Genomic DNA, 14,410 nt, shown 5'->3' with positions numbered 1-14,410 from the left:
AAATGTGTAAGTCGGCAAAAGTGGTATCAAATGCTTTATGTTAAGTGACTGCAGACTACCACAGTGAAGGGACAAAGTTCTTCATTGTGGACCTTTGTCAACTTTTAAAGGGAAGAAAAATTTTAAGCAAATCTGCATGAGGGCTATCTGCACTAGCCATTTGTAATTTAGCAGTGACAGACCACAGCAAAGGACAACACCACTCCCCACTAACTCTTGGATTATTCAACACTTTATAATGCTCACCCACCTGAATGGACAAGCATATATGATTACTGGGATTCAAGCCCAGCAACCAACAGATCATGAGTTGAGTACACTAGTCATGGATCCACAAAGAACTTAGTAAATGTAGTTTACAAAAATGTGTTTAAAAACCAATAAGGGTTCATATGGGTCCCACTAGTAATTCTAGAACTAAAAGACAATGAAATTCTAGCAAGTTTCAAGGAAAGTGTAAAACATTATAATAAAACAAAGAATACATGAAGGTAGGTACCTTTTAAATCACAGCCCAGAATCTGTTAAGAGTCACCAAGTGTCCAGTTTATACAACAACAAACAGGCATCACTTTCTTTAGCAAATTCAATAACTAAATTAATTCAGAAAGAAAAACTGCTTCACAAGGAAGTTAACACTGTGCTCATGTTTAGTGTCCACGACCCACTACACATTAAATAATTGCACAGTCTTCCATTTCACATCATGAGTTTCAAATGAATCACCCACTGGATTCTTTCAGAAACATATGGAGCTTTTGTGAAACAGACAGAGGTTTAGAATTGTTATTTCAAAAAAGATTACTTCATGTTTCTGACATCCATTAATTTCATATTATTTTTAAACATTTATTCTATGTTATTAGGGAATACTCCAAACAAAGCATTCCCAAAATCAATTATTTTCATGTAATGTGTGTAAATATAAAAACTTTCTGACAAAAAACAGGTGTCTATCAGATAACTTCAGTGATATATTGTAAGTTTAGAAGTTTATTTTAGTTGACTTCTTGTTTTATGAAGCAAACTATGCCTAAAACTTCATATCATCCTCTTGGAATTTTACTCACATTATAAGAAGTTTCCCTGTAGAGCTGGGCTGGAGCATACAGAGAGACTGGGGTGTGAGGAGCTGCTGTCTGGGGATAGGAGCTGCACGTGGGATCTTGTGAAAGAGTGTAAGTAGGCATAAAAGCCACTGAAGGACTTACGGGTCTTGACTGTCGTTTATAAGATGAACTCCCTTCGTGGGGGGGTCTGAAATATCAATAAGAAACTTATAAGCCAAAGGAAATACATTAAAACATAACTATTACATTACTTTAAAAAACATACACTTGGCTCTACCTAGCCAAAAAACCAAAAAACCATCTGTAAAGCAAAACAAATAGATACCTATAATTATGATGAGAAACACTGAACTGCCTAATTTTTCAGCCTATTTCTTCTCAAAATATATTTAAATCTCCCCTCCCAATTACTTCATTAATAGCTGTCAAAAATAATTTTATTAATAAAAGTTTTCTTAAAACATGGAAAAATTGTGAAAAATATAATTTTGAACAAAATTAAAGCTGTGTGTATTCTTACATGGAAAAAAAAATGTTCCCATAAAGTAAAAATGTGTAGATTTGACCAGAACATAAAATACAAGCCAGTTGGGTGTCTCTCCAAACTTGAATAAATGGTTCCCATAAAGTAAAAATTGAGACACAGTAACATGACATACAAGTGAGCTGTCTCTCCAAACCTGAATCAAAATTAACATGGATTTATAAAATAACAATTCAATACAATTTTAAATCCAGTCAGCAGATGTGATGAAATAACATTCGACCCATGAATTGTTGGGAAAGAGTTAACATTTTGCTGAACTCAAATTTGATTTATGATAATTAAATATGTTGTTAATGATAACACTGGATAGAAATTTTGAAAATTACTAATGTTATATTGCACTAAAAATTTTTGAATAATATGTAATAAAAACTTCACCATTTAAAAACCCATGGTGTCCAACATAGTCACCAATAACATGTGACAAAACAGCTACTGACCTGTGGCAAAGTGGTGCTTTACTTCTACAACCTACTTTTTTTAAATACATAATTAATTCTATTAATAAATAATGTTATTGTGTTTTTTTTATAGAAAGTAAGGGTAGAAAAATACACTTTTTTGTCATGTGGCACAAATGTTAGCACATTTTCCACAGTTTTGAAAATTATAAAAGAAAACTGTTGAGCCTTGTTGCTTTATGCAACAAATACATCGAGCCTACATAGCAAAAATTCCTTATTTTAATTATTAGAAGATGATGAAACAGACAAAAATGTAAAAATTAATTCTAAATTGGAATTCAGAGAAAAAAATTTTGACAGTATTCAAGCTAATGTGAAATAGATCCACTTTCAACAACACTCACTAAAACAGTCTGATGGTTTACTGATGGACTAAAAAGAAAACTAAATGAATCAATGTTGGGAAATGAAACTAAGAAATTCAATCCAGGTGTTGCAAGAGAACATACACCCTAAATATTACTTCTGAACAACATTGTCCATTTTTAAAATAACGTTTCTCTTGTTCTCTACCAATGCTAATGAAACAACTTTATAAAAATTGTGGTTCTATGAATCCAAAGAAAACACAAAATCCCATGAAGCTAAAATGTTCATTCTCCCTTCAGTTATACTCCTGCAAAGGCAAAAAGATATCCAAGTGTATTTTATCACAAGCTAAATAAATCAATACTAACAAAACAGTGTATCAACAAAGAAATTAAGCCAGAATTTTCAGAGAGGTCTTGATGGTAACTATCTCAAATAATTGTTAACATTGATACAAGCAGCTAAAATGTGACAAACTGTCAATCAGACAATGAAAAGAACAAAAAATTACTGGGTTTATATAAATATCCACATCCACACAAATAAACTGACAATGTTCACTGAAACAGTTGGTGTGTGTGTGTGTGTGTGTGTGTGTGTGTGTGTGTGTGTGTGTGTGTGTGTGTGTGTGTGTTTATGAATTTGTAGAAAAAATGTAGTTGCAGATATGATACTCAAAACCCAAAACAATAACAGTGCAACAATATTCACTTTCTATTCCATTTCAGAGAGTAAAAGATTAAAATAACTGACCGATTGAAAGCAGTCCATACTGTGTAACTATAATTTACCAATTATTTCATATTTATTAAACACAATTTTTCTTTCACACAGTGCAACGTTAATTTAAAAACAACTAATTCAGTTACTTATTTTAACAAAGGATTCATTAGAAACATATAACAGAACTTTATGAAATAGTAAAAAAGAGAGCAATGAATAATACAAATTAGAAACATCACAGTAAATATGAAGGTTCAATTCTTGCTACAAATACTTAGTGCTTCAGATTCATTTTTGTCTTGAAATTTAGAAGAAAAAAAAAGAAACTTTGGTTCAAGATAGTAAATGGACTAAACAATGGGTTAAAGAAAGTTGAAGGGTCATTAGACTTTCTCAGTTTTAGAGTAATGACCAGAAGGTCATGTGTTTTAAAATTCACTGTCATTTGTTTAAATTATAAAAATATCCCTAAATCTATTTTCAATTGATCAATTCTCAATTAAACAAGAAAAATTAAACAAGTCACCTACAACCCAACTCACACCTGCCATATACAAGTCATTTCCTGGAAAACTCCAACAAAATTCTTACAAAGCTGGCTCTTAAACATGGAATAACAGTACTACATTCACATCGGTAAACAGTTTTGACTAGATTAATTATCTCAAATAGAAGTATCTTGAGGCTCAAAACTGGAATAATTGTACACTGACATCGGTAAACAGTTGTGATTCAATCGACTATTTCAATTAGAAGCATTTAGGTGCTCGAAGATAGAACAATACTACTACATTGACATGGATAAACAGCTGTGACTGTATTATTTCCTAAGTACCTAGCAACTTGAAGTTGATTTATTAATTGAAGTGTATACATTCCTTTTAATTTCTAAAATTAAAAGTTTATCATTTCTACATTAGTTAGCACAATGTTACAAATAAACTTCAGTTGTTTTAGCATTTATTTGTTAATAAATTAATTTATGATTATCTAGGATTGTAGTTGTATTTCCTGTAATCAAAACTGTGAATGCTGGATCAACTATCAATTAATATACACTTAAACTCAGTTAACAAGAAATAGTCTTAGAAGAATTCTTCTTAGAAGAATTCTGGTTTAACCAATGGAAACTATGTCACGTCTGCAGATGAGGCTTAAGTTGTTGGACATTTCATTCCAAGATAGTTAGACATTTAGAAAACAATAAGTCACCACATGGATTGTTTCTGATCATACTGATACACAGAAATGGTCTTCTTTTCTGGAAAATGTGTCAGTATATGTTGCTGGATAGAATGTTCCTCAACTATCAAAGGAAAACTTGTTACACATAAACCATGTATCAAAGTTCTTGACACTTATTCCTTCAGATATTCTTTACTCCTTATTAATTTGTAAAGGTTACAGCACTCTTATCATGTCACAATACATACTTTCACTTTGTGAACTTTTGGGAACAACATGAGTAAAGTCTTGAAAATACTGAACAATACTTAATGAAGTGCTATAGGCACCAACACACGTTTTCTAACTTCAAGATCGACTGTTAGAAGAGACTGAAACATCAGTTAAGATTAAATTCACAAAGATGTACAAAAATTGGATTACATCACTTTGTCAACCAGCTCAATGACAGACTTAATTATCATAACAGAAGACAACAGTCAATCTATTTAAAGGCTAGTGATGAAACAAATACCAAGTTATTGTTTCACATCACGATGTTATTAAAGTAATAAACAAGAATAAATATTGACAACCTCACAAATAAAAAAACAAAATGGTTTTGAACTTTAGAAAATATTGTTTGTATAAATGTATCTCGAGACAGCTGGTATGGGTATTAAAACTTTTATTAAAATATAGAACAATGTTTGACCTTCTTAGGTCACCTTCAGGTTAACAAGTGGGTTTCTGGTCACCATGAAGAATATTGTGTGCTTTGTTTTATCCACTAGCAGCAACTTAAAATCAATAAAACAATCAATTACCCAAATCAAAAGATACAGTAGCTTTGAGTTCCAAGAACAAAGATAAAAATGGGTAGGTCTACAGATACAAAGATTTTCCATCAGTAACATAATGTGATCACAAATCCTACGTTCCAAGAGAACAGACTACTCCCAGACAGAGAAACCACCATATTAAATTATGTTTACAGACTTTGTTGGTTATCAAATTTTATTAAGTTAATAGTCTTTACTATTAGATACAAAAACTAACTCGTGTAAAACAGGAGCAAGTACATGGATATACCAGTAAAAGTAATCAACAAATTTATTTACCCACAGCCCTTTTTATAACAGCAGTTTAACATGTGCAAATTTGTAAGAGTAAATACATAGTAATGCATTATTCATTACAATACATTAGTAAACACGAGTCAAACAATGTTAACAACCAGTATTATTTTTTCCACAAAATTGTTAAATCATTTTGTGAAGTGTTTTATGCACAGACACACACATACCAACTGGTACAATGCTGCTCTGTACAGATGGCATGGCTATAAACCTTTCTGAGAATAACAATCTTACTAAATGTGTCTACAGGATTAGCAATCTGCACAGCATATTTACATGATCAATGATGTTACAAACTAAGTAATTACACTTTCAGGTCTCAGAGTATAAACAGTCAGCCAACCAAAGTTTGAATAGCCTAAACATCAGAGTTTTAATGGCATCCCCCATGCTGGAAGAGTAATAAGTATACAGGTTTACAATGCTAAAATCAGGGGTTCCATTCCCCTTGGTGGCAGCAGCAGATAGTCCAGAGTGTCTCGTGTTTTAGAAAAAGTCTTAATGGCTACTGATCCAAAGTTGGATTAGCCTAGTATTATAATATCAATAACAAACCTCCTATTAGTTTGTATACTTTAGACACCTTCAATTTCAAGGCTCAAAGTATCTCATTTTGAAGATAATTCCAACATAACCCAACATCAAACAATTTTTTAAATTGCAAAACTACTACAAACATCTAAAAACATTTAACTCAAGTACATTAATATATTTAGTAGTAACACTTGTTGCAACAGGCTATTAAACACCTACACAGTTTCACAGAGTTAAACATAAAACAGTGAGCAAACAATTTCAGTGGAAATAACCTGAAACCTGACAAATCAATCCTTTATGTTACTGGAATGATCAAGAGAAAACAAGAGTGAAAAGTGTTCCTAAAATTGAAACTAATATATTTCGCAATCAATTTTATGTCTGACGAGGGTACTCAAAGATTCAAACCACATACTGGGATCTTGAAATGACAAATGATACAACATTAGAAATAGTAAAACAGAAATTCTGCAATTTAACAGTATCACAACAGCACTGTAGTGTGTGGTAGAAGCTAACAGCTTTTAATTCTTTCATGACAGGCTCAGTAGACAAGCTTATATGCACATTTGCACACAAGTATTTGTACTATAACTTTTACTGCTCTATGTGCATCTTCATAGACATTCATAGACTTAATAATGATTATGTATTTTGTACACAAAAAATTATAGTTTTTAATGACGTATTTTATTAAAAAATATGTTCTGTGAAAATATTAAGTTTGTTTTGTTATTAGCTTGAGTACAAAGTGATTTTCATGTCATTATAAAAAACTATTTTCTATCCCGAAAATCTCAAACATTTGTGTAATCTTTGAAACCTGTTAAATATATTTCAAATGTTTATTTTCAGTGCAACTTTATATGTTCTTTACCATAACTATACAGCATCTGTCAATTTAACTGACCTTGTAACTTCCATGAACAAAAACAAATAAATACAACTTATACTTTGTTCATTCTAGAATTACTACAAATTATGTCACAAAAACACAAATGTTTAGTCAATCTCATAACAGTATACCTTAACAATGTATATTTATAACAATTTTTTAAAAGCCAAAACAAAACAATAAACATTAATTTTGTTTTTTTAAATGCATGTTTTATTTAATGCATTTTGTTTTGGCTTTTTAAAAAAATTATGGTTATGATACAGTTAATCAGAGGTCGAGATTTACTGGTTCTAATGCAGTACTTCCTAACAATTTTCTTTACTTATTTGACTGCATTTAAATGTATTTATTTAATTTCACTGATATACATTCATTACATTCACTGGCCAACATTACAGAAGTTTCAATGTGAGGAGAATAAATGCACTCATGGTACCACATAGAATAATATAAAACTGACCTTTACAAAGTGACCAGTTTTGGCTGTGTTTTAGTGGACCAGTATTTTGTAAAACAGTCAGATCTCGGTTATTATACATTATATACGTATACAGATTATTACTATTTACTAATACATTCTTACACTTGTATTTTTTAAAATATAGAACACTAAATAAATAGGTATAGCAAAAAATTATATCGTCTAGTTAAGACGACCTCTGTACTCATCTGCTGCTTGCTGTAATTTGCTAAGACTTAAAATTTCACACATGGAGGATGCAAAACAATTTTGTTTTTTTTAAATAAGGTTTCATATATACACTTGAAATAGGCAAAAGTATTAGATACTTGTATCAATACCACAGAATTAAATTATAATTTATCAAGCTTAGTAACTAAACTATTTTTTCTAAAAAATATGCAATTTCAAGCAGACTAAATACACAACATACCTGCTCGAAATCTTAGTTTCAAAGTTGCTTTAAAATGGCTACGAAATCCACAAGGGGACATTATGAGCTTTCAATTGGTTATTCACATGTCATATACAAGTATGAAAACATAAAGGGCAGTTTCCAAAAAGTGAGAGGTGAGTAGGGCCACTAGTTTTGATTCAGTACATAAGCTATATCTCAGCAAACAGAAATTAAAGGAGTTTATCTTACATTGTAGCTTGATAATATTAGCAATACAAGTTCCTAATTTGAACAAAACTACAGACTTTGTATTTTTGCATCACAAACATCTAATCTGAACAATGGGCTATCTGTACTTTGCCCATCACAGGTATGTCAAAATCTCATTTTTATTGTTGTAAGCCTGCAGACTTACCAATGAGCTACTGAGTCACAATAATGACAGATTTATAACTAAATACTCTAATTATGACTGCATTAAACATTGGTCATCACTACCCATTATCCAGAAACAACATCTGGTGACTGTTAAAAGCATGTGGCATCACTACCCATCACCTAGAAACAAGAGTGGTTGCTTTCACGAAAATGCCAAGTCATTCTCAGGCACATGGAAATTAGTTCTGGTGACTGTAAGGACTGCAATGCACCCAATGACTGTTGGAAGCCTGCTGCATCATAGCTTGCCATCTGCAGATTCAAGGTAAATGGCAATAGTTTTTATGATCACTGAACTCTGTATAAAGAATGGTGAACTGTATTTTCAAAATACATGGTGTACCTTTTTTTTTTTACCGACATTTATTACATAGTTCTCGTGCAATGTAATTCTTGTAAAAAGAATCAAAGTATTAACCTAATGAACCTGGGAAGTTACTCCACCTGGGAAGTCACTCGGACAGCCTGTTCATTTGGTCATCCATCAACTCTTTTATCCCAATACAAATTAGTTCCTTCATACAACATAGTACAACAGTACTAAACAACATTCAATACTAAAGCTCACACAGGATAAATTAATATATTATATAGTCAATACAGCTTCTGGACAGACAGTTTGGAATTTATTTATGAAACTATTGCACAAATCAATATTAGATGTTAACTTTAAGTGTCCATCGACAGATAATAAAATATACAGTATTTCATCACTAAAACTCCAAATTTTGGATCGGATGCATGCCCTTACCAAGGGCAACTTCAACCAAGGAATGCAAAGAACGGACGCGGGCAGCACAGTGTGTACTGCACGTGTGTTGGATAGAAACAAGAAAAAAGCAGAGTCTGCGTCGTAAAGATGTCGGACAAGATCGTAAAAATTCACACTCGGAACGGACCTTATTTTCAAGTCTCGCAAAACAAGCTAACGAAACTGTATGTGTTTGAACGGCCTTTTCTGAATCTCGTTAGCCCTTAATTACATGACCAACATAAATAATGGCCGTTTCTCAACGAGGGTACGTAATGAATGAAAGATTTGCGCAACAACAGAAGTTACTAATACAAGAAAACTTTCACGTCACTAATTGATGTAATAGGAACCATTGAACCCTCTTGAAAACATAAATATTTCATTTTGCTAAAGTATTAAAATACCTTAGAAACAGAAGAGCAGAAACTAGTAGATGCATTTTATATCATCTTAAATAACAAAAGCTATCTTCCAGTCGGGGAAAAAAAAAGAAATCTTAAACCCAAAAACTGAAATGAAAATTAAACCGCACAACCAATAAATACCAAATGGTGATCCAATACAAAAACTTGTATATTCTTAACAGAGGATTAACAACATTTTAGTGAAAGAGAACCGGTAAAAGAAATATCCAATCCGAGACCTTGGAAAATGATTTTTCTTTCTTTTTTTTTAATTTAAATGTTCTAAGGTAATTTTACCTCTTCAAAATTGTTCAAATGTTAAAGGCAGGCGTGTTATTTTAAACATTACAACTCATTTGAATGAACCAATAAAAATGGTTTTGAAGTACAAAATTCACCTCAAAATCTGAATTTTAAAAGTTACAAGTGTCAGCTTAAACGTTCCTCAAAAATTTCTACATCTGGCGTCAAATGATCTCTTAAAAACGGCTAACATGACGACCTAAAGCGAAGTCTTCACGAGATAACATTGTTTAGTAACCTAGAAACAAACATAATGAACTGTTTTCCTACACCATATATCGCGGAACTTACCAATAATCCGAGTGAGGGGTTTGTTTTTGTACTGAATTTCGCGCAAAGCTACACGAGAGTTATCTGCCCTAGCTGTCCATAGTTTAGCAGTGCAAGACTAGAGGGAAAGCAGCTAGTCATTACCACCCACTGCCAACACTTGAGCTACTCTTTCACCGATGAATTGTGGGATTGACCGTTACATTATAACGCACTTACGACTGAAAGGGCGAGCATGTTTAATGCGACGGGGATTCGAACTCGCGACCCTCGGATTACGACTCGAGTGACTTAACTACATGGTCATGCCTAATATAAGTGGAAAGCTGATATAAACATCTGTCTTAATTAACGATGAATGTTGAATTAAAAGTATTATAAAATAAAGTTTAGAAAACCAACAAGAAAAGTTTAAAGATATGCAAGTGTTAAAAAACAAGGGCCTATACAAGTTGTTCCTACGACCTTCAGATAATTGTGCGATTCTTTACATGTAAAAAAAAAAAAAAAAAAGATACGTAATCAGAAGTTACCTTGTAATAAACAAAATTATGCATAAAAATCATTAATCCATAATAATTCTGGTATTCAAAATAATAAGAGCCTAATGTATCTTGGATACATTATTTCAAGTGGGTTTCTCGTCATCAAGAATACACGCCTAAGTTTAAATACCGGAATAATCATTTATAACAACGTCAACCGAAAATACAGAATACGAAAACCAGGAAACGTTTTATTGTATAAATTCCAAGCGCATGTGTGTGTTCATCATTTCATACGTTTACAATAGTGACGTTCAATACGTTAGATGGTTGGCATATGACGATTTGGCAGGAACGAAACCACCAGTATCACATTTTAGATTACAATACCAGTACTCGTTCCACGTTAGTTAATGTGAAAAGAACCGGAAATCCGCTGAACTAGGCTCAACTAATATGATCAAGGTCTAAACAGCCTTCGTCTCACCTTCGTTCTTCCAATGGTAAACCACACAAAATGATATATCTGGTAGGTGATCCTTGTCGCTTTAGTAATTGCTTTTAAATGCTTTGAAAAAATCATTCATTTTAGGGTCGGCGATATTTCGTAGTTCATTGCAACACCAACGGTGCAAAGAAAGTGCATTAGCAACAAAGTTTCGTCGACAAATGAAATACTGAACATAGAGTACATGAGTTTATCTGTTCAGTTTATATATTGTTTGTTTCCATGAACAGTTTCGATCGGCTACAGCAATTTTAAATCCCTTTTTATTTTGGTATCAAGTTATTACCATATTGCTAATTTATAAAGACAGTAGCAACTCAACTACGTTATCCAAGACAAGCTTTCGTCTGTACAGCCACAAACACACCGCTATGAAATAATTATACTACTTACGTAAGCAAGCCCTCGGCTTGTTACTATGGGAACAAATCATACAAACTTTTTATTTATGTCCACTTAGCTCGTGTCTGTTGTGTGAGGAGTATTTTATAACCATACCAGTAGATATATCCATATATTTAAGGCAAATACCGAAATAATATAACAAAAAAACATATAGAAAACAATAAAAAAAGACATAGAATAATAGAAAGCAGTTGATGTTAAAATCAAAACACTGGTAAATTCACTCTTCAAAAGTTGTCTATATAGTTAGCCCAGTGAAAACAATGACGAACAGTCCACGTAACCGATTTATTTTCCACTTCTCAAACGATATCGAACTCATTAGGCCTAATTACGTAATTAAAAATCAAACAAAAACGAATTGTTCATAACAATTAAAATAATTCAATAATCACAAAATTTCAAAAAATTTTAGTTATTTATACTTCTAACTCTGTGTTTATTAGGACATATCAACAACATATATCATTGTTACAAATAGACCTGAAAACTGCACCCGTTACAGCCGTGGCTCCAGAGCATAATGAACACAATTCTTACTTCAGTAAAGAATATGTACGTGTAAAAGCATACCAGACAGCGCATTCACTGTAACATTTAATTCGCAATTTTCAATGGTCTCTAATAGTACATTCCAATTTCACAACTAATAAATACTACCAGACCATGTATACCAAAAGATAATGGTGTATTATATCACTAACTGTTGTTAACATAAAATCAGGTTACCGTTGTTCAGGTAACTGATGGACATCTACAACGAATGATAAAATACCGCAATCATGATGGCTGAGCTTCACTTGTACATCAACTACACTCATTAGGCGGTTGGTTTTCAGTTCTGTGTAGGTAGCATGCTTTACATAAGCAGTTGTATTCTAAAACAAAATTCTTTATTCTAATTCTTTTTTACTTTGTTTTTAACTTTTTGTGAACAACAAAAACTTTCTGAAACTTACATATATCAAGACATCATTATGTACACAACCCTGCTCCTAATTACCAACAAATATGTTTTACTTCTTTACTAAAATAGTACAACTGAAACTATCTCTAAATCTTAACCGTATCTAAGGCATGAAAAATATAACATGCACGTGTTGGACTCCAGTTTTTCAGTATAAATCTCATACGTCACACAGTACTGGCTTCAATCCGACCACTCCAAAAAGTTGCAAACATGGGGGTATGGAACATTCGTGAACAACGACAGTAACTTTTAGAGCAGGCAAGAAAGTTCTCGTCTTAATAATTACAACGTTTCGACCCACAGTATGGAGTCTTCATCAGGTAAGAGTTGCTTTCAGAAAGGTTACTGACTTCCAAAGAATGTTACAGGCTCGTGACGGCGAGGACACGTTTCTAGGTGGCGTTTAATTAGCTTCTTCCTAGTAAAATAAGATGGATAAAATTCCAATATAGATGGGGAGGGAGTCCTGGATCTTTATTTAGGGTTGACTTTGATAACTTTTGAGAAACGATTCAACTATTTTTATTGTGGTTCTCTTTGCTGATTTCAACACTATTTTAAATTGACAATATGTATATAGTATTCAACGGTCCTTTAAAACGTTCTTCAACCATGATGCTCGTTTCTCGATAAGCGTTTACAAGAGTTGTATTTGATTTTGTACATGTTTTTAATAGCAATGGGACAGCATTAATTTATAAACATTGTTAAACGAACTAACACTAAACGAATGAAACGTTGAGTGTACTTACATTTTAAAGAGTTTCGGGGCTGCAGAGGCGCCCACGGGCAGAATATGCCTACAAAGTTGTTTCCCCTTGCTTAAATATTATGAGTTTGATCTTTTGATAATTTCGATGGGGAAGCCGTATTATAACATTCTTTAAATATATTACTTGGAAACTGTGCAAGTTAAACAGGTATTTTTAAAATAAACGCGTGTACAAGATAAACACATCACGCTCAAGAAAAAAAACAAGATATGCTCTCTATTCTATTTATTCGTCTGAATGGAAGACTCGTCGGAAAAGGTGTTTTTCTCCAAACCTCCCCACTGCTTACGTCCCTGTTTCTGTGTAAAACTTAAGTTAAATATAATTCTTGATACTTATAGAAAACGTATTTTTTCGATTCACCTTCAATTACACTGACCACGCGAAAAAGCGAGTTTCTCAAAGGAATTATCTGCAAAGAGCATAACGACCAAATAAACAGAAGTGACAAATTAGCACTAATTACTATAGTAAACTATTCGTCGAATATTTGGAAGAAGGACCGGTGGATATATGTGCCCTAATATCATATTATTAATATCAAATTTGGCAGTAAACATCCAAAACCCTAAAAAAAGGCATAAGAAAATCTGAGCCTCCAAGGTCGAGATCAATGACCCAAAGACTTAACCAGAAAAGATACGAAATTCAACATTCAATGTTGTCCCATATAAAACAAAGAGCTTACAACAACGACGTGATATATTACGACCTTGAAACAAAGCGAGACTTCAAATTAAAAGTTTATCACAATTGAATCATATCTTAATAAATTAATATTACTAGTGAAAAAAACACAACAAATCAAGTTATATAGCTGGAATATGTGGTACAATTACAGAGAAATCTAAAATCATTTTATACGTGAAACTTTCAGTTTAATTTTTTAGATCAAATCCACATTTAACGAGCTCTATTTAAACTTTATTTTCAATGGATCAAAGTTTTTTTGGTTAGAGTAACCGTGTCGATATTCGTTTAAGAAATAAAAAAGCAGTGCGTTTGAATGGTTCAAAATATCTTCCATACCAGAAGTCAAATTTAACAGCATCTGCCCCAAATAAAGGGCTGTCGTTTATACACAAAGTTATACGTTATTGTATTGTTCTATTCAATATTATAACAATTCGACACTCTGAAGGTTTATCTCAAAGGAAAGGGGTGTTTACTACAATTTTAAAATGTACCCGTCAAAGAAATTTCTTTGTAACCAAGTATTCACCAGCAGAAGAAGGGCACTTGCCCGAAACGTTACACACACACGATACACGAGTGTTGTTTTATCTTTGATTACATTTTGTAGATTTTTTTTCTACTCACGTCTTCCGGAACAATAATCACTTCATATTTCACTAGCGCGAGGGTTAACAATTCCAGATTTTTTAACTGCGT

General features: G+C 32.4%; 1 protein-coding gene across 9 annotated transcripts in view; it reads right to left on the bottom strand.

Moving 5' to 3' along the window:
• The window catches only part of LOC143253915 (uncharacterized), a 115,944-nt gene that overhangs the window by 76,239 nt on the left and 25,295 nt on the right, over window positions 1–14,410 (bottom strand). For all 9 annotated transcript variants that reach the window (XM_076508492.1, XM_076508499.1, XM_076508497.1 and 6 more), the window contains one exon: window positions 1,071–1,257. In XM_076508492.1, the coding sequence (XP_076364607.1) occupies window positions 1,071–1,257 (187 nt within the window). The remainder of the gene's footprint in view (window positions 1–1,070; window positions 1,258–14,410) is intronic.

This window comes from Tachypleus tridentatus, chromosome 6, assembly GCF_004210375.1.
Source record: "Tachypleus tridentatus isolate NWPU-2018 chromosome 6, ASM421037v1, whole genome shotgun sequence".
Lineage (NCBI taxonomy): Eukaryota > Metazoa > Arthropoda > Merostomata > Xiphosura > Limulidae > Tachypleus > Tachypleus tridentatus.
The sequence above is the reverse complement of the archived record's forward strand: the minus strand, read 5'-3'. Positions and strand labels throughout refer to the sequence as shown.